The 21,588-nt window shown below is 35.8% G+C and overlaps 1 protein-coding gene across 11 annotated transcripts in view; it reads left to right on the top strand.

Annotated features, from left to right (window-relative positions):
- Positions 1–21,588, top strand: part of SOX6 (SRY-box transcription factor 6) — a 381,266-nt gene that overhangs the window by 309,952 nt on the left and 49,726 nt on the right. For all 11 annotated transcript variants that reach the window (XM_063331731.1, XM_063331728.1, XM_063331729.1 and 8 more), the window contains 3 exons: positions 1,964–2,113; positions 6,059–6,239; positions 9,175–9,365. In XM_063331731.1, the coding sequence (XP_063187801.1) occupies positions 1,964–2,113; positions 6,059–6,239; positions 9,175–9,365 (522 nt within the window). The remainder of the gene's footprint in view (positions 1–1,963; positions 2,114–6,058; positions 6,240–9,174; positions 9,366–21,588) is intronic.

The raw sequence follows: 21,588 nt of genomic DNA, 5'->3' as shown, positions 1-21,588 counted from the left end.
TGCTACTTTCCGTCACTGACTATTGACTTCTGTCGTCTAAGGTAGACTGAATTTTGTAGAAAGAATAACTCATACTCCACCTTTTTTGCCTTGATTGCTTACCTGAGAAGAAAGAAGGAAATTATTTAGAACTTTACTTGATAAACCTGGATTTGTTTTCACAGAGAATTCCTTTCCTGATCTTGAAAGTGCAATACTCACTACATTAAGTAGTAAAGTTTTAGTCTAGTTTTAGTAAAATCTAAGTCATCTCCCCCAGATAGTTGAAGTAGATGTTAAATAGGTCTTATTAAAAAAAATTAAAATATTTTAATAGACAAAGTACAGAACACTGAGAAAACCATTATAATCTGTGGATTTTGTCTTTAAATTGTATTCAAGATTATTTTATCATGTCTTTCATAGCACAGTGCCTGATTATTTGTGAGCTGAGAATGTGCAGGCTTTCGGAAGTTTGTGAAATGTGTTTCTTACTCTCATATAAGCAGAGCCTCCTATTAAGCAAGCGTAGACTGACCTGAAGAATGCGCTAAAAGGTATAAGATCCCAGAAGTAGGGAAGAAATACGCCCACTTACTATTGTATACAATGCTTCATTTTCATTCTCCAGGACATCACTGAAAGCTGGGAATTTTTTCTATTTACAATTTTTCTCATTTTCTTCTACAGGAAGAAATAGTGCAGTAGCCAAAATATTTAAACACCATTGTTTTCAAAATATTAATCTGTGATCCTTTTGTAGCCTCTGTGTGGTATTGAAAAGGAATGGCAGGAAACAAACAAACAAACAAACAAAAGTTTTCATTTGTCACCCAGAGTTCTGACTGTGCCCCTCTCACGCGTTTGTCTAGCCACTGAGTCACTGAGCTTATAGTATTGTGTAACTTTCATTTCTGTGGGGGCTTGTTATATTAGAAAAATTGTTCCAAAGAAAGCAACAATTATGACATAAGCACATCTGGCTCTTGCAAATTATTCTTTATTAAGCTTTCATTTAATTACATGTGCTGAAAGGTCTGCTTTTGATTACTGTAATTTTTTTTATTTGTCCATCTGAATGATAGTAATGTTGGAAATTACATACAAACCACCTGGCTTTTTTCTCACTAATAAGGCAAAGCTTATATAGATTTATGTGTAGAAGAGGGATTAGGATCTTCCCTGTTTATGGTAGAAGAATTATTGCTGATGCTAATTCAAGGTGAGGGTTTAAATTTGGTCACTGTAAGGAAATTACACCTATTTGTTTTTCTTCAGTAAACACTTTAGATTGGTAGAAATAGTTTATTTTAATATACAAGTCTTTTATTATGTTTCAGTTAAACTTTTTGAAAAGTTCCATGAACATGTTTTTGTATTTTCATCACTACTTACAGGAATTTTTAAGGTCTACATTCCTTATTGGCATTTATAGAAGTTATAACAATCACTGTACACTGAGATGGAGACATACTCTGTTCCCTGTTTTAACTCTCATTGCTAACTAAAGAAGATGTAGCTTTGCCTTTTGGTAGCAGATGATTCCAATGTCAGCTTCAGAAAAGGGCGTAATTTCTGGTTAAGAACAGAAAGACCTGAAGCATTGCTGTTTCTGACAGGGGTTTTTACCTCCTTTTCATAACCAGACTTATAGTTTTGCCAATTCAGTTTTTAGTGTTCAGGCCCAGTATAACCTTTTGCTCATTACCATGACCACCATTAGCCAGAAGGAAAAAGAAATCAGCTAAAAGTCAAATTAAGAAAAAAGAAAAAAAGATATTGGTGTGTGGGAGTTTTCCAGACTATTTTTTTTTTCCTTTTTGAAAATAACAAGAGAGGAAAAGCCACAAACAAGAAAGTGCTGAAAAAAAACGTGTAAGTCCTTTAAGAGAAGAAACGGCAGAGCGATAAAAATTATGTATGCTTACAACTTCTTTTTTTAGGAATTTTGCAGGAATACATTGTATATTTTCTTGTCTTCCAGCAACTGTATGCAGCTCAGCTGGCAAGCATGCAAGTTTCTCCTGGAGCCAAAATGCCATCTACTCCACAGCCACCAAATACGACAGGGGCACTCTCACCCACTGGGATGAAAAATGAGAAGAGAGGGACCAGCCCGGTAACTCAAGTTAAGGTATTGTTCAGTAAAGAAAAAAGTCGGTGTCTGAAAAGGGCAGTGAAATTAAATGGCCTATTTAATTATTTCACAGTTGGAAGTTGAACCACATGAAAGTTCTTCAATATTCAAATAAAATGTTCAGTTTTAGTGCTGTATTATCAGTATAGAGAAGGGAAGAGAAAGCATTCACTTCTTGCTTCCAAAAATAACAGGCGTCCCTCTTCCTACCACAAGCAGCACAACAGATTCATCACTAAAATGTGATATTTTCAAGATTTCAGTTTGTATTCTAGTAGTGTGCATAAATGGCATCCATTTCATCAATTGTTTCACATTGAACTTTTGAGTATCTCAAAATACAGTGCTAGCTTATATTATTAAGGCAAGAGAGAGACTGTAGATCTTCTAATTATTTTATAAATCTCTAGCTGTACTTGTTCTATGATTTTGGAAAAAGCCTCACATAAAAATAAGATCTAAGTCAGGACTCCGGGGAAAACATTATGTCACTGCAGATTGATTTGACTTTTGCTGATTTCACACAGCTGCTGACAACCGGGCTGCTCCTTGTTGGTTTTGCGCCACTGCTGAATGCTTGTGCCTGCTTATTCTCACTTGCTTGGAATCAGGCAGCTACAACATGGCATTTGCCAGCAGCTTGAAATGAACATCGTGCACCCCTTGAAATCAGTGGTGCAGCTAGTACCTTTGGGTGGAACTGGCTGGCTTTTATTGCTGTGTTCTCCTGTGGCTGTTCTGAATTTCAGGAGACTAAATATGCTGAGAAACAATTTACTTCAAACTGTAAAAAAACCACCAACATTCAGATGTTTTACCCATTTGAATGATAGCGCTATAAACGCAGAACTATTAAAATAGATCTAAAGAAGGCATATCGTGACTTTGTGGAGAGAGAGAGAGAGAATGCATCGTTTTGCTAGCTGCTAACACCTTACAGGCACACAGTCCTTAGTCTCAAACCAGCCTGGGAAGATTTGACTCACTTGAGGTGAGGGTTTCTTCTTTTTTTTTTTGTATTTTTTGACATGAGAGTAAAATATCATTCGTTTTTTCATTATCATCAATCATCGTGGTAAAGTGTGGGTGAGTAGATATTTCTGCCCGGGCTGATAAATTTCCATGACACTTTTTTGCTAGGCTGAGAGTACTAATAAATAAAAACTACTCCATTATGGCCAGATCTAACATTTATTTAGCAAAGCGTTCACTTTACTTAACTGTAGATGTGTATTAGTCTAATATTTTACCTCTTGTAATCCACTGCCAGGCTTGAGAGCAGGCAGTGAAATTTACCACATATGCAGAGTTTGTTACGGTCAATACAGAAGCCACCAAAAGCAAAGCCCAACTGTTTCAGCAAAGTTGCTGTAGTATAGTGATACCTGACACCAGTGATTTATGGTATTGAGAATATACTACTGACTACTTTAATGTAAAAAAGTAATTTTGTAAGTGAGTGAGCCAAATGGACCTACACCAAACCAAACCTTTACTATATGAGTAAAATTTTCCCTGGTTAAATTCAAGCACATATCTCCTTGAACCAAGGCCAATACCATTCCAGCTTTGTGGCCAGATGAGTCCTATTACAGAATTGACCACATGCAAATTCTTGGGGGTTTCCCTACATAATTTAACTTGAATGGACTGAAATATATGTTAATAAAAAAGAAGGCTTTTTTGTTCTTATTTTTATTAAGCACACTATTACATTGAAAATATTAAAGATAAACTACAAGGGCTTCATGTGGACAAATACCAATGCCAATGGTAGATGAAGAGATTAATGAATCATTAATGATTCATTATGAATGAAGAAATTAATAATTAACTATAAAAGCGCTCTAATAAACTAGTACCTATATGCTTTCTTTGCGAATTGTTACCTTTAGAAGAACTGGAAGTTTTGATGGTCGTGCATTGCTTAACAAATCCTCTATACTTTCTGTTTTTAAACAGTTATTTGTATATACTACATGCATTATTTATAAAACTAATGGAATTCTTTTACAGGAGTCAGATCTTTCAAAAAGTAATGATAGGTTTTTTTTATGTCAGTGACCCAAATGTTTTCCAGCTTTTCGGTTGCCTCGCAGAAATGAGAATGCTGTCTATGAAGTACAAACAAACAGGTTCTGGCAGGGTTTAGAGGTTTTTTCACACGATCATATCAGTGCTAGGCAGAAAATTATTTAGAAATTGGACATGGTAGCATAGATTTGTATGTGTACATGCTCTCAGTAGCTAGTCTGGCAAACTTCATAGTCTGAAAGGGGCTCTGAACTCTCACAGAAATTTACTGAAGCCACTTTCTATTTGTGCAAGGAAACAGCTTGCGTGTAAAGGTGGCCACAAAGCACAGGAATGGACCGTGTCCCTTATACCTTTGTGTTTCTGCTTTCACTTGGACTCTGAACAGGTGTGGACATTTGTGCGCATTGCAGGGTCAAGAAGAATAAAAATGTCATGCAGTTTTATGGAGACAGTTTAAAACGAGATATGATGGCATTATAAATACCTGTTTGTTACATTTTCCTGTTCAATGCATTGTGTATGATCAGATGTACTTTGCTAAATCACAGCTTGACAGTAAGGAGAATGGAAAAGATGAGATAATGTAGTATATTATTGTATTCTGACATATATTTCTAAGCTTTGAAGTGATCAGTGCAGTGTTTTAAAATACGGACAATATTCTCTTATATCCAGCATAATTCTGCTTTGGGCATATTTTAAATGAGAGATCTGTCTTACTGGGCTCTTTAATTACAGAAAATCACTGTTTCACAATTTTCCAAATGCTCTGTCTTGCTTAACATATTAAGCAAAAGGAACAAGCTCAAAGAATGGGAAGCAGGTTACATTGTGAATATCTACCCTGATCAAAGAAATTAATTGCTTCAATGAGTCGTCTTCCAAAAGTTAAGATATTTCTTAGATCAACTTATTCTCCTATAGCACTGAAACAAGATATGTGTCAGAGAGAATTTATTCCATAATTGTATATGAAAAATATGAAAAGACAGAAAAGTGCTGATTCTAGATTTACATATCCTTAAAAATATTCCTTGTCTTTATGCAAATAAACATACAGATACACTAAAGGATGAATGCAGCAAAAATAAATACAGAATACAGAAATAATTACAGACGTATCAAACAAGGAGCAGAATAGCACTTATGTGAAAAAAATTCTTGATTTTACGTCTGTCAAAAATATGACACATTTGAATAATACAATATTATGAAATATACAAAATTAAATAGTAGAAAATAAAATATATTTTAAAATGCATATAGTATGCATTCATTACAGTAGTAAGTCAAGGAATTTGAATCCAGTGAAATCTTTATCTTCTATTATGGGGCAACAGCATAGATTATTTTACTAAACAAAACATGCACTCAAAATAAGATGCATGGAATGCATAAGTTAGCAGCAGCATTAAATGTGGGCCAAAGAACTGTCAGGGTTTCCAAATGATTCTTTCACAGAAGTACTTCTGATTCCTTAGTTTCTAATACATTTAAAAATAAGCCACATAACTTATTTTTATAGTGCCAGGAACTTTTCCAATGGAACCAATGCAAAAGCATTACTGAGCTGCTGGAAATTTTAAATAATTCTTTGTAAATGCCCTAGGTTAATTTAGATCTCTGAAAACACATTAGGAAATTAAGCTGTAATGTGAGCTAATTCAAATTTTAATTTGGCAAAAAGAGCGATCCAGCCACATAGTTAATGTAAATAGAAGCATAACACAGAGAAATTAATGAGGTTTCCTTTCGTTGAATCTTAAAGGAGGCAGATAATTAGCTTCTTTTGTTATTATTGCTGGAGAATGTGGTATTGTCTTCGAGGTGTAAAGTAACTGCTGCTTGCGAAATGATGTGTTCATTTGTCTTTTCCTAATAACTATTTACATTAAACTCTTGTAGGATGAAGCAGCCCAGCCACTGAATCTTTCAGCCCGACCCAAAACAGCTGAACCTGTCAAATCCCCAACATCTCCAACACAGAACCTCTTCCCAGCTAGTAAAAGCAGTCCAGTGACAGTGACAAACAAGAGTGGCATCCCCAGCCCGCTCGGTGGATCTCTGGGAAGAGGATCCTCTTTAGGTAACTAATTTGTCCTGAGGAAAGGAGAATACTGGCAAGTTTTCTCCATGAATTCTCAGCTTGAGCACACTTGTTTCTGAATTAAGTAGATATTTGGGCCTACATTTCTGTTTAAAATGGGGAAAAAAAATGCAGGAAAGATTTTCAAAGAACTCTCGAATGCCAAGGTTTTACAAGGGTAACCAAAATGATGCAGCAGTGATATCTAGAAGAAATACAGCAAATAAATATATAGTGTAAGAAACATACATGCATACAAATAGATACACATAAGCAAATAGAGATTTATATATAAAGCGTGTAAAAGAGGTTTGTATGAATATCTTCCCCAAAGACATCAATTGGGTATATACATGCAAAGTTAACTTTTGAATTTTGACCTCTGGATTAAACAAACAAAAAATTATCTTTGCATGCACATAGAGCCTGACTAGATAGTAGACATACACACACAGTGGCTCATGTGATTAGTGTACATGCGATGCAACAGTGTAACATACCTTAAAATAAACAAGTTTTCCAGCACTTTGTTGAACCAGGGTCAGGGAACATTCAGTATCTCCACGGTTTACAGTAAACCAGAAGCCAGGCAAGAAGGTAACTCCAAATGTGGTTTTCAGCTATTCAGCCCAAATATATCGTTAGTTTTACCCAGAACAGCATTCTAAAAGAAATCTAATCCTCTGCATTCTGGGTATACAGTTCATTTTACCAAGACCGTACGCTGAGTATTTTTTTTTTTAACAAAGACAGAAAGGTTTCAGTCCAGCCAGTTTATTTTACTATGTGTTCTTTTTATTATTTGTTCATGGTTTTATTATTTGTTCACCCATCTATAAAGACTTTGTTAATTCATATGGTTGAAAATAGGGAATTTTGGACCTGCGTTCAAGATTAATTAATAAATAAAGCTTTTTAAGTGATGAAACAAAATTGATCTGAAAACTATGTCTGAAGACTACCTTAGCCAGTCAAGAAACAGAATCAAGAGCTGCAAAATGTAGATGATCATCCCTAAAGTTCAAATAGTAAATTTTAACAGCAACTAAATACTTACTACAGACCACTTATTCACAATCTGTAGCTCAAGTGTACTTGTAAAATATATAGAAACACTTGTGAATAATGAACAGATATGTTAAATACATACATTAAATATATAACAATTATGATTTTTTCCATTCTCGAAACACTTGGGAACATCATGATCTCTGAAAGATACTTTCTGCAGCTAGCTAGATATTCTGTCAATTTATTTCCAGCTAGAACTGCACTAACATTAGCATGTGGCATATCAGTTAGAAGTCATAGGCCATTCCAGAGAAATGGCTGGAGAAGATACACCTAAGGTGTGAATATATTTCATGTAAAGTCATAAAAACTTAATTCCTCTCAATCCTTAAATATAAAATTCCTCTCAAACTTTAAATATAAAAGAAGCCAGGGAAACATTGTCAAAAATCAGCAAGCAACGTAGGAGCTTTTGCTCCATTTTTACGATAAATTTAGGTGATTGGGAGTCTAAGTTTCATTAAAAGTCATGCAAATATGGTTCCCAACTTACCTAGGCTCCAGTTACTGAATCAGTTCAGGGCATTGGAAATTTTACCCAGCAAGAACAATGGTTGTTCTCCAATATGTTACTTTCAATTTGGAGAGGGGTGCTTCATTCAGACAGAAAACATCACAGTTCCATCTAAAACAGCACGGTTTGCATCTCTTCTCATCTAGACCGCAGTATTAAATCAACTGTTTGGTTCCCAGGATAAAGCATGAGAAACCCTTAATCTTAACCTTTTTTATTTTAAAATAATTCAGGATCCTTCAAGGTTGAATTTGCTATATTTTATTCAGCTGAACTTCAATAAAGTCAAAAGAATATGAAAATTATCTTTGAAGGAGAATTCCAAGTCTTAGCCTGTTTGGCTTTGTTTGTTTTGGTTTTGGTTGTTGTTGCTTGGTTGTTGGTTGTGTTTTTTTTATAGTGGGCTGTTAGTAAGTACACAAATCTAACAAATTCAGAGCTTTTATAAAAGACATTTGCTTGTCAGGCAGGTGCACGGGTCATGCACAAACTTTGATTGCCCAGAATTTCCTAGCTAGAATGTATATAGCCAAATTATCCATGTGCAGTATTGAGGATACTGCCATGCAGGAATACGTGGATCAAGTTAAAGCTTCACCACAGCAACACAATACAACCAGTCACCAAATAATTGCTGTCTTTTGGTCTCAAATCAGAAACTGTATCTGGCATACTCGTCTTTACCTCTAGTATGCACTTTAAGATGTGACAGAAATGTTTTGTGTGAGTCCGATGCATGCTTAAAAGTTTCTCTTTCTGTCCAGAGTGATAGAAAGAAAACCATTTTTTCTCTACTGATTTAGAGGTTTATACTCATGTTATGGTGCTAACAAGCTCTGTCTCCCAAAAGTAACTGCGTGCTCTTTCTGAAATTGAAAGCTAAATGTCTGGAGTGATGGTTCTCCCAATAAAGAAATTCTAAAAATTGACATAGACTTTCATGGCCAAGTAAGAGAGATTTCTTTCTCCACCTTTGTTCATTTTATTAATTATTATTAATTCTTCAAAGGCTTCCCACTTAAGCTTCTTAATTCTGTTGTCTTAGACACATATTTAACTTTGGGTCCATGGGTATGCTCAGATACCTCCATATCAGGCTATGCCAAGATTTCAGTGGCCATATCAGGCTATGCCAAGATTTCAGTGGTTGTGTTTATAACAGCAAAAGAAGTGGACGGGCTTATCAATCACTTCTATAGATTAATGCAGCTTTTGAACAGACAACAATTGCCACTCCTTCTCCTTTTCCTGATGTTAGTTGGGTACAGCTCTAACAGTACAGGAGCTGAGTGCTTAACCTGGATTCTAATTTGGATAAGTACCTAAATAAAGTGTGTTCTCTGTTTATAGATATCCTTTCCAGTCTTAATTCACCTGCCCTATTTGGGGACCAGGACACAGTAATGAAAGCCATTCAGGAGGCACGAAAAATGAGAGAGCAGATCCAAAGGGAGCAGCAGCAGCAACAGCAGCCACATGGTGTTGATGGAAAATTGCCCTCCATGAATAACATGGGTCTAAACAACTGCAGGAATGAAAAGGTAATGTCTCCCATTGCCAAACAGTCTGTCATTCACTCTTTTTTTCCCTGCAAATAGCTTCTTATTTTTATATAAAATTTCTTTTTAGAGCTTTTAGCCATCTCTGATTTCACGTTAAACACACCTTGTCACTTCACAGTGCTGTGCTACTAACTCCTCTACGTTTACGTGACAGCATTGAAAAAAACAGTCCTGTGCACTCATGTGATTAAGCTGCAAGCATTCGTATAACAATGTGGAAAGTGAATTGGTTCAAGCTACTGTTGTTTGTGGTCACTAGATTTTAAATCGTGCATTTGAGAATGACTGGATTGATAAATATGGCAAAAAAGCCAGTTATGTACTAGCATGGTCAAGATTATAATGCTATTGAATGTATCTGAGTGTACTTGAATCTGTGACTCAGATACAACCAAGTATTTAGGCTCAAAACAGTGCTTTTGGCGCTTATTTTTCAATGGGAAAATAGACATCAAATTTCTTTGTTGAATCTTGGCTGTAGTTTCCAAGCACTAAAATGAAATGGGGCATTACAATAAAACAGTGAATGGGAGACAGCGGGGAGAGAATGTGTCCAGCACTGGACTGAGCAGGACATCAGCCGGTTTACAAAATAGCAAGCTGGGATCATTTCCAAAAGGTAAGGAACAGTTTCTATCACACACACTGTAAGGCCTGCTCACAGGACAAAGAAGTCTCTTGGAAAATTCTTTATATCTGTGTTGTCCTGCGCTGTGGCCTGTCCAAGGTCTACAAGATCTGCCCCAGAAGCAGGTCTCTCTGTGTGTAACAGAGCTCCTGAACACTGAATCAGGTAATTGGTGGAGCTATAAGGCAGCCCTTTGGATGAAGAATGTTTCTCTGTTAGCCTCCCTAGAGGTGGCTTATGCTGCAAAAAATACAGCACACAAGTAATTTTTCACCACTGACACAAAACCTGTTATATCCCACAATGCTTATTCCAGTTAACTAGAAAGGGAGAATATTATCCCAGTAATGACTATGGCATCGGCAATTAGGAACAGCTATGATGCAATTTAGTAATGAAAGAAAAGAAAACTGACACATTCGTTAACCTATAAAGCAACTAGTGTTTCACACTATTTGCTGAAAAAAATAAATAAATTGGAAAACAGGTAGCTTTCAATGCCTATAATTCATTAATAAAAATTCTGTGATATATCTGTATATATTAGAGGGTAGGTTCTTTGTATTTTGGGAGAGAGAGGGAAGATTATATTATACTTAAAGACTAACAGGAATTTTTAGTCCAGGTTGAGTATAAGACTCAGCAGAATACTAACTATATCTTAAACCGTGAATTTGATGTTATTGTGATCTTAACGCACAAGGAAATACTCAGTGAGTAAACAGCTTGTAGCAAGGCATGGAAAGGCAAAGAAATGCTGTAAACAGACCCATCAAACATTGATACATACCTTTTAATCTACATTTTATATTTTTGCTTGATAGGTTCTTCACAGTACTAAAAACAAGAGAAAGGCTCAGCGTCTATTAAAAAGATTTGTTAAACTGTTACCACACAGGATTAACAATGCTTTTCCACGTCAAATTCAGAGGCTAATAAATATTTATTTCTGCTAGTGTTAGTTTAAATGTAAGCATTGAAAAACTCATTTAATCCAGATTGATACTATGAAAAAATATAGAAATTAGTAACTGATCAAGCAGGCCACATTCAGACAACACTCTAATTGTAAAGTCAATTTTGTCTTAACTAAGAGGCAGGGTACTAAAGCCCAAGTTATAAAAATAAAAGAAATTCACACCTATGGTCAGTATAAATCAGAGTTTATAAAATTATGCTTATTTTAAAATATTTTGTATGAGTTTCAGTGGCTTGACATTTAAAAATATCTAATACACTATAAGGGCTATTAAAAGAATTCTTAACATTTGATTTGACTTTGACAAGTAAGTATAAAAATGGCATCCACTTACTTATCAGGTCTGCTCCCTGAGTATTTTCAGTACCATGTTTACGTCTTGTATTCGATATAACAAGTTTCTATTTCGTCTTTCACCTTTTAAAGCAGAGACAGTAATATTTCAGTGAATAATCTGAAATTTCTTTTTTTGTGCTGGTTACCAGCAATACACAGATTGATGTACAGCTTCCAGATTGAGGTTATACATCAGGCAGGCAGAGGAAGAAAGATTTGTTTTACTTGCAAATATAGCAGAGTCAATCGGAACTCTTTAACAAATACAAACAACATCATTCTCAAATGCCATCTTTTATGGGGAGACTTTTCATGGTTGCACTTGTAACTTTTAAAACCTAAGACTAAAACAGCAGCAGGAAATCTGTTGTTAAGTCTCTCAGTGCCTTTATATAATCCTGCTGGGTTTATTTATTGTAGCGTGTACTATGGAGTGAACTATTAAGGCAGGAAAAAGTACTCTGGTTTTAACTTTGGTATGCTATCGGTTATATTTGCTCTGTAGATGCAAGAAGAGGCAGGGTTTACAAAAGAATAGGACATAAATCAGTCGTTTAAAATGATGATATATCCCCCTTCTCTATCCTAAAGAAAAGAATTAAGTCAGTCATGAATACTAAGGGAATGTATTTATATTTTATAGCAAGTATAAAATACATTAAAACCAGAAGCATCCTTTCACAAACAGAATTCTAGAATACTCTTCTTTCCCCCCTTACCCTCTGCCTTTCATTTTTTACATTATGATATATTTCTTTTACTCTAAAAATGATGGCAGGATGATCAAAATGCGGGGGGGAGGAATGATAGATCACTTCAATTAGAAAAACATAATTCTGAAATAATTGTATGCCAAGAAGATTGTGTATAGTTTCTGTCATAATCCCGGTGAAGCTTTGATAACTTCAAATTAATTGCAACTTAGTTGCAATTTTGGATTGGTTTCTTTTGAAGAATCAGGACCCTATGTTTTCAGGACCAAATTTTCAGAAATTGGCTTCAGGTAATTAGACTTGTATAAATGAGTAGCTAGAAGCTGGCACCAGAAAAAGATGACAAATTAATTGCCTGCAGCTGGTTTAAAAAAAAGCTATTGAGTTCTGGTCAGTTACTGGTCTTCAAGTTCAGATAGCTGGTAATAGTTTGTTGTGCAAATGATTGCGCTTACAAAATTATGTACATAGCTTCAAAGCCTGGGCTTAGGCCTCTTTGAAAATGTGTCATTTAAATCTCAGAAAGCTTTGTATTTGGTTAGAGACACAGAATTGAAAATTGCCTCTGTTCATATTCTGCTGTTCAAAAAAATCTCCTACAAAGCTTTAAAAGTGCTCATAGAGATTCACTCATCAGAAAGACCAAAACAAAAGCTTGCAGCACTCTGGCACGGTCAAACTTTGTCATTTGCTAAAGCAGTAAGGTTAGGCTGTACTTTTGAGATGACACCATTCTATGGACATCTACAGTTACAGAGTCATTTATGTTTGTGTAATGTTGTTGGTTAGGGTAGGCAGGTAAACATCGTGCAGCAGCTCGCTCACTCCCCTCCAGTGAGATGGGGAAGAGCATCAGAGGGGTAAAAGTGAGAAAACTCATGGATTGAGATAGTTCAGTAAGTACAGCAAAAGCTGTGTGCACAAGCAAAGCAACATACAGAATTCATTTCGCTACTCCCCATCAGCAGGTGGGTGTTCAGCCATTCCAGGGAAAGCAGGGCTTCAGCATGTGTAACAGTTCCTTGGGAAGACAAATGCCAAAACTCCAAGTATTTCCCTTTCCTCCTCCTTCCCCCAGCTTTTATTGATGAGCAGGATGTTATATGGTGTGGAATATCCCTGTGGTCGGTTTGGGTCATCTGGCCTGGCTGTGCCTCCTCTTGTGCACCCCCAGCCTACTTGCTGGTGGGCCACCATAAGAAACAGAAAAGGCCTTGATGCTGTAGAAGCACTGTTCAGCAATAGCTGAAACATGCCTGCGTTATCAGTATGGTTTTGGTCACAAATCCAAAACAGAGCCCCATGTGAACTAAAATTAACTTTACCTGAGACAAAACCAGTACAATGCACACAAGGCAAAACGTCATCATAGCAGAGTTGACTTTTTCTACTCCACCTGGGGCTGCTCAGGTGTAGTCTGGCTGAGGAAAGGGAAGAAGTGACTGTGGCAGTGGTTTCACAGAGTAAACAGAAACACGGGAGAAGGGGAGAGAATTAGGAGAACTCAGAAAATAGGCTACAGATTTCTTTCCATGTGATATAAGTAAAAGTATAATCATACAAAAATTGGCTTTGTTTAGACGATATGACTTTTTTTCTCCAGTCAAGCCGTGTCTACCTTAAACAAAAAAGAGTACTTAAACAAAATTTGCATTGCTAGAGCTACTTGTATTTATTTTAGTATTTCAGACTAGCACGATTGCCTAGAAGATTTTCTTTGATTTAAGGCTTTAAATGAACCTGAAAATGCTATATAATTCATAAGATAACTGACATTATTTTTAAAAAGGACCAGATCCTATCTTTTATGTGCATAAAGCATGAAAACACTGACAAAAACACTTCAGAAAATCTTTGTAGAAAAAATATAGGCAGAAATGTGTTAATTTCGTTGGTGATAACTATATGAAGTCAAGATAGAACATATACCCAATTAATAATCACAACATATTTGCTAGACCCAAGGATATACCCCCACTTCCCCATTTACTTACCCATGAAGCATAGTCACTGAGATTTGAGAGGACGCAGAATTTAATATAACATTTTTATGTTTATATTCCATTCCCACTCTTTTGTAGATTTTCAGGCAACTGTGTTTTTGCAGTAGGAAACCAGAATTAGACCCCAAAATAAGTGACATGAGTCATCCCCTACTTCCTGGGAATTATGGTACTTTAGCACCTCTTATAATGAGTCTTTTATTCCTTTCTTATTTCTAAATCAAAGTTGTACAAGTTGAATCCCCATCATTTATCCTAATATAGACCACAGTTTGTATGCCAAATGTGTACATTCTTAAAAACTTATATTATTTACCCTTGGACATGTTACAGTCTATTGATCAAATCTGTATTTAGGCACTTGGATTTGACTTGATAAGCCATAACGACCCCTTTGGAGGTGTTACGGTCTGCTGTATTTAGGGACTGTTAAATATGTGGATTATTGACACAATAGAGTGTAACAACTCCTCTGGAGCTGTTACGCTTCATCATTTATATGGAGCTACTGCACATGCGTACAAACTTTGCCTGATAAAAACACTTCGGGAAGTCTTTGTAGGAAAAGTTACTAGTCATGCATAATCTCCTTTTGACTGCCTACAGCCCTGCAATGACTCCATCATTGTATTGCTTTTTTCTAAATGCAAGCAGTACTGGATTATGTTGCCAGCAGTTTTTTAGCAGCTTTTTTCTCCCCATACATTCAGTATTATAGATGGAACAACTGCAGAGGCAGGAGTCACACTGTCTTTCCTGCAAGTGCAGGGTATTTCTCAGACAATCAGCAAGAGAAGCACCTTGTTATTAGCATCCTCGTTACTAGCATCCTTGATATTAGCCATTTCTGAACTCAGTTTAAAAAAACCACAAACCACATAGTTAAGAAAATACTTACCAGTGCATCCTGCATTCAATTATCTTTTCTCCTTTTACCGAAAGTAGTCATGACCCCCCTTAAATTGAGAACATGAATAGATTGGTCATAAGGGCCTTGTGGATTTTTATAAATCTTTATGAATAAGTGGTTTAGATTTGCGGGGACTGATTTATTCTCATTTGCTTTTACCTTTAAAGAAAAACTTACATTTTCTTTTTTCCTTTAGTTTCTTATGGAAGAATATTTTTAACTAGTAAATGAGAGGTCAATGCTTGCATTGCTGTCTGCTGGGAGACATAACAGAAACTGTAAGCATTTTCAATTGGATCCTTATTTCTGTTGGTTAAATCTTAGTTCTACTTTTAATTAAAGGGCAAATACCTCATAATGAGGCCAAAAAATGGATAGCAATATCGACAGCAAATGACTAGTTTTACAAAGCTGTTACTTTTATTATGGTATTGTCTCAATAATCATTGTACCAAGTTCCATTCTCACTGCAACTTAAGGAAGCTCCCGCCCTATATAGCTTACACTTAGGTATAATTTAATTTAAGTTTAAATATATATATAGATTCTATAATAGAAAATCTGTAACTGTATAGAGAGAAAAAAAGACACTGATTTACTTAAGGAACTGTTAGTGTGGTCTCACTTTCTTGCAAGAATATAGGCAATTTATTCAACGCAGTGGGAGTGTATTCCATCTGTCTAATGAAGAATCTGATTTCCACAAAGAGACACTGCAACTGGGAAAGTGTTTTTCCTGAATACGTCATTCTGCTCAGTCGACAAACCTTTCCCTGGGGAGTTTCTGAGACGCAGAAGGACACGTTGCATAGAGACAACCTCTTTACAGTTCCATCATTTTATAACAGAAAAATGACTTGTCTAAGTTAAATACCCCAGAATAGGGAAAAGTTTCTAATACAAATCCCAGCAGTCCTCATAATTCTTACAAAACAAATGTCCTTTATACTTTATTGTGAACTTGGCCAATTTAGTAATCTGCTTGTGGCTGTACCTAATATATGTAAGCAATGATTTTTTTATATTGAGTGTTCAGAGTTAACTTCCTAAATCCATATTTGGGCACCAGCATTTTATTCTAAAAAACCTCTATTATAAAAATATAAAAAATATTGTGTTCCAAAATTGAAACTGCAATAATTTTTCCTTTTTAGGCTTAGGGCTTATCCTAGCTACATGAAAAATATGCCTTCGTTTTATACAACTGTAATATTTCCCTGATAATTTTGAAAGAAAAATAGTGACTCGAGTCAAAATTTTCTAAAGTAACTGCAATGCAGGAGCCTAAGTCTCACTGAACTACCTCTGTAAATTTTACCCCAAGGCAGACAAGCAGATTTGTGACTGCGTATACAGTAGCAGTCTATTTTCAGTGAAATTCAGCAGTTTTGTATCCTTCTCCAGCACTTTTTACGATAATTTGGACAATTCAGAATTTCAGCTGATGTAATACTGCCCCCTTTTATTAGAACTGGAAAACATGCTGGACTTCAAACATTTAGTTTTGTAGCTAGAGAAATTCTGTTTATTTGTGCTGTCGCTTCCAATATTTGAAATTGCATGACAGGATAAGATAAAACATGAAATCAATGTAAGCTTCTAACAATGAATGGGGGAAAAAAATAATGATTCTAAGCAACATTTTTGCAGGGTATATTGTCTGTTTTATGACTGGACTTCCTAGGCAGCGTATCATGCCAGGGAATTCCCTGCTATTTTTTCAAGAAGTTCAAGGTGTTGATGATTTTTGCTTTTGTATGAATTTCATTGTCATACGTGCTTGCATTGATTTTCTAAATCAGTGTATTTATAGGATAACAGTAGGGCACAGGGAGCATTGTCTTTTTTTGGTTTTTTTCTTTTTTCTTTCTATTGTGAGGTCTGATCAGGAATTAGATGCATCTTTGAATAGCTGAAAGATTTTAATATATCTCAGACACAGAGAAGTGTTGCAGTTAGTTTATCTTTACAACTAGAACTTTAAAATATAATTTGAAATTAAATTCAAAGCAGAGAATCTTGGAAAAAAAGATTAATCCCTGGGTCCACAACCATATCTTTTAAAGAGAAATGTCTCCATTATAGACAAACAAGGAAAAAAAGTATCTGGCTCTCAATATAAACCTGAAGCCTGTACCATATCACTAGCTTTTATAGATAGCACAGGAAATAAAATGAGGCTTAGAAATTGTACCCATACTTAAAGAAATGTTTTATCTGATCTCTGTGTATTTAGTGAGGAAGGTGATGGAAGTTGTAACTGCACATACACAGAGGGGTCAAATACAGCCATAACACTGGTACTCAGGTTATAAGAGTTATGGGAGGAAAATACCATTGCTAACACTAGCCTCTGTAGAAGAACATAGCTCCATTATCAAGGCCAGGTTTCTAATGGGAACCAGGTGCAGGAGGCTGTGGGTAGGAAATCTTGTCAAGTCTGTTCCTCAAACTCAAGAGATAGAAATATTAAAGCTGCTCATGAAACGTTAACTTTCTGTCTGTATGTAACATATGATTCAGCCTTTAATTGATCACATGCTATTGCTCAAATACTACTATTTACACCTAAATATTTCTACTCATGCCTACCAATATACCTACTGATATTTTTTTTCAGATTTACTTTGTATGCTATGTGTAGAAAGACATAAAAATAATGTATTTGAAATTTACACATTAAAAATACATGTTCAGTGAAACTGTGGAACTGACAGTGAAAAGACAAAAAGAAACAGTGCAAAATCTCTGGCATATGTAGGTCATCTAAATTTACAGATAAGTTAGCTTTGGTGCCAGCTTACTATGGATCCAGTTTTGCACCTATGGAAGAATTTGCTGTGCAGACCTTTGTTTTTAAGCATTTTGCTCACATGCCTTACTTTCCAAAATTGTCTTCATAAAGATGGTAGTTTGTGCATTTCTGAACCAATATATTAGATGTGAAGTTAAATGCTTAGTCCCTCAAATTACGTAGAGGCTGTTTAAAACAAAATCTAAATTATTTGTCTATTGATTAAATTATCAAAATCAATTAATTAAGTGAAAAATATGCAATCTTTGCAATGTATAAATCATGGAAACTTTATTGGACCATAAATTTAAAAAAAGTCTGATTAGTCCGATAATGATGCACATATGTAAGAAATTAGAAGAAAATGCACCTAAACATAATGAACCTATATGAAACATTATTTGAATAACTATATACACATATATATACAATCGTGTATGTGTATACACACACACACACACTGTATAGTGAAGAAACTTCCCATATTAGGTGAAGTTTTAAAGTTTTTCATGCTTCCAGTTCAGTCACAAAAGCACTTGGCCAGAAAATACTATTTTAAGGAAAGAAACCAGCACACTCTTTTGGTATTAATAGCTATTTTTGTATTTGAATATTGGCTATTAGAGTTTTTGCCACTACCTATGCTTAATAGTATGCTTGTATGGTCGCTGAACACAACTATGTTTTTTTATTTCTGTTGTCAGGGCTACTTGAAGGGGTTGCCTAGCTGCAGGTTTTAGACCTCATGATGATGATAATAATAATAATAAAAAGGGGATTTGGCCCCTTTCTTCTATTGCCTTTCCAGCTCAAGAAAAAATGCCAAATACACCGCTTTTTCACTTGCATGGGGTATTTCCTGTGAAAAGGATAAAAGCTTTGCCCTATTTTGGTCTTCTCCCTTAAATCTTGGAGCAACAAAAAATCCCAAAGGAACAGAATTAGGTTAAAATGGGTCCCGAGGGTGAATGTTGAAAAATTTGCACAAACCAACAAGGATAATTTTTCCCAAAGGATGATGTTCTGCCGTAAAGTAAAGTGTCTTTGTGATGACTGTAACAGCATAATGATTGTATCTTCTTATGTACAATACATTTCCTAAGCTGCTCAGGAGACTTTGCACATATATACTCAAATGTATTCCATGTTTTTGTTACGCTTCTCCACAAAACAATAAAGATAGGTTAAAAATTATTGTTCGACCGTAAATTTGCTAGGACAGGAATATATTCATTGATTTAAATTGCAGGTCAGAATGGCAGCTGCACAATCCTATCATATCACTTCTTCAATTGTCCTGAGAACTAAAGAATACATTTGCATATTATTTCACACTTAGATACAAGCAGAGACATCCACAAAAGTTACTGCCATTTATTTCCAAGCTCTGTGTATTCCTCTAAATAAATTCACAACACAAAGTGCGTTGCCAATATAACTCTCTTAACTGCAGTAGATTAAGTACAGCAAGGATAAATTTGGATTACTTTCTCTGATACATCATTACTTTCTAAAATTAAAAATGTCTCCTGTTTCTCAGGTATCATTAGGCTACATCAATAGGTATGATAAATCAAAATACACTCCCTGTTGTTAAAGGATATTTACTTATCTGCCTGTTTGTGGGATTATACGCTTCTTTGTGCTAGCTTAACTGTTTTGCTTCAAACAAAAGAATAAGCATGTTAGCAGGTAAAATTGTCTTCTTTTGTCTCATGAAAAGACTTGAAAAAATAATGCAAAAATGGTATTTGCAATTGTTTGTTTGAAATCTGATTAATGGAGTTTGACCATGCTTATTCATTCCTTTATTTTCTTTTTGCAAATATTCATGCAAATGTATTTTTACTTCTATGGGTGTATTTGCATATGAACTTGGACATTTGCGCACAATTGGGCATTTGCTGTTTGTGCCCAAATTGCTCACCCCCTATTCATAAAAAACAGAGGCTTTGATGCAGCACCCACTTCAGACTCCACGCTGACCAAACGAGGAACGCAGTATCAGGGAGCTCTTCCAGCCCCTGCTACAGTGTCAATGCTAATTATAGATCTTTACAGCAACTCTGTGAACTCTGCAGCAATTTAATCCAGGGGTCCTGCAGGCCTTGCTGCACTATGCCTTACCACTGCCATCTTTTTCCTACCAATGGTATGCCAGAAGCAGGTTCCTCAGTTTTTGTGTGGTGTTGAAGCTAATGGATGCAGGATTTGACAGGTAGAAGTAAAGGGTTTCCACTACCTGGGAGGTCTTTCAGCTGAGAGAATTCCTAATTGTTTTTTTCAGGTAGTTTAATGTTGCAATACTTACTGAGTCAGGCATTGAAAACAATGTAATTTGTCTTAGGTGACCAACTACAGCATAAATCACAAGCAGCAAACTATTGAGCATTTAAGTGCATAGTTCATGCATAACTCAAAAGTTAGATTGTTAGAACACTTACAAGTTACTAATACATGTATAGAAACTGCTGATCCTCCAGGGGTAGATCGAAAAGGTAAGAAAGACTATATTTGTTGGATAAATTGTTCAGTGCACATAGCTTGTCCATCTGTAGTCACATAATACTAATTCCATAAACAGGTCTATCTCAATTGGAAATGTGTAACAGGGTAATAAATGATATTCAACATCAGATTACTTGTACTAAAATCATGTTCAGGTCATAGTAAGCTGTTATAACACTACTTAAAACCTAAAGTATGCCTAACCCACAAGCTGAAATTGCCCGGCTTACATCCTGAAAATCTACAGACAACGTTAATTTCCCAGTATTTCACTTTTATGCCTGTGGCCTCTAACATGTTGCAAATGCTTCTGTAAGAAAGGCTGGAAAAACATATCAAATTTCTGTTCTCTTCCACTTGCTGACATTCATTAACTGAGGGAGAACACTGAGACAAGGTTTTGGAAAGATCTCCTCTTCACCTCCACCCGTTCCAAAGCAATTTATTAAACAGCCAGTAAGAGAAGTGGACACTTGCGGTTTAATGTCAGACCTGTGCTGATCAGTAGCTGGGTGCATGCTTTCACTGTTATTTTGCCAAAGGCTTCTTGAGATAGCAGGCAATGGATGCATTCTTATCTCACTGCCATTTTCTTCGCATCCCTGAGTTAAATTGCCAAGTGATAATTTCATTATATAGCTCCTATTCAGATGAACTATCTCTTTATATACATGCAGGTTCTTGCTTGGTGCATCCTACTTTTACGTGCTTGTTCCCTTCCTTTTTTAAAGCACAGGAACACTCTGTTATATTTTGATACCAGTATGAATAGAAGCCATCACTGGGAGGGTGTGCATTAGAACTGTACTCAAAGTGAGTCACTGACATGTCATGTACTGTAAAACTTCTTGGTCTGTCAAGGGTTCATCAGGTTGCCAAAACTTATTCAGTTGCCAGCTCCTTGCCAGAGCTCCGTTCCTTGCCTGATGCCACTCAAGGTCTTTGAACAGTCATGAATAAGATTAGGTTGTCTGGCGGCACTCTTCCTCCCAAGGGATTCCCCTTTATCAAGGGATTACCTGCGTGACCTTTGCACAACTCCTGTGTTTTATTCTTCAAGATCAGACTGCAGATCACACTGCATCATAACAAATGTCTTATTGAAGTGTGTGTCAAATCTTTGTTTCCTTTCAGAAATAGCGCAAAACTTATAAATACAAGTTATTTTCCTGCAAAGTTTTGCTTCCACCCTCTTTCACCCAACGTTTATTTTTTTCTCTTTCTTTGCAGGGAATGGGCTGAGTTAATATTCAGTTATAGACTGACAATATATAGATTAGAATACCTATCAGTCCTCTGCACTAAACAGCATGCTCTGCTATGTAGGATTT

The sequence above is a fragment of the Chroicocephalus ridibundus genome, chromosome 4 (assembly GCF_963924245.1).
Source record: "Chroicocephalus ridibundus chromosome 4, bChrRid1.1, whole genome shotgun sequence".
Taxonomy (NCBI): domain Eukaryota; kingdom Metazoa; phylum Chordata; class Aves; order Charadriiformes; family Laridae; genus Chroicocephalus; species Chroicocephalus ridibundus.
This window is presented reverse-complemented; position numbering and strand designations above follow the sequence as displayed.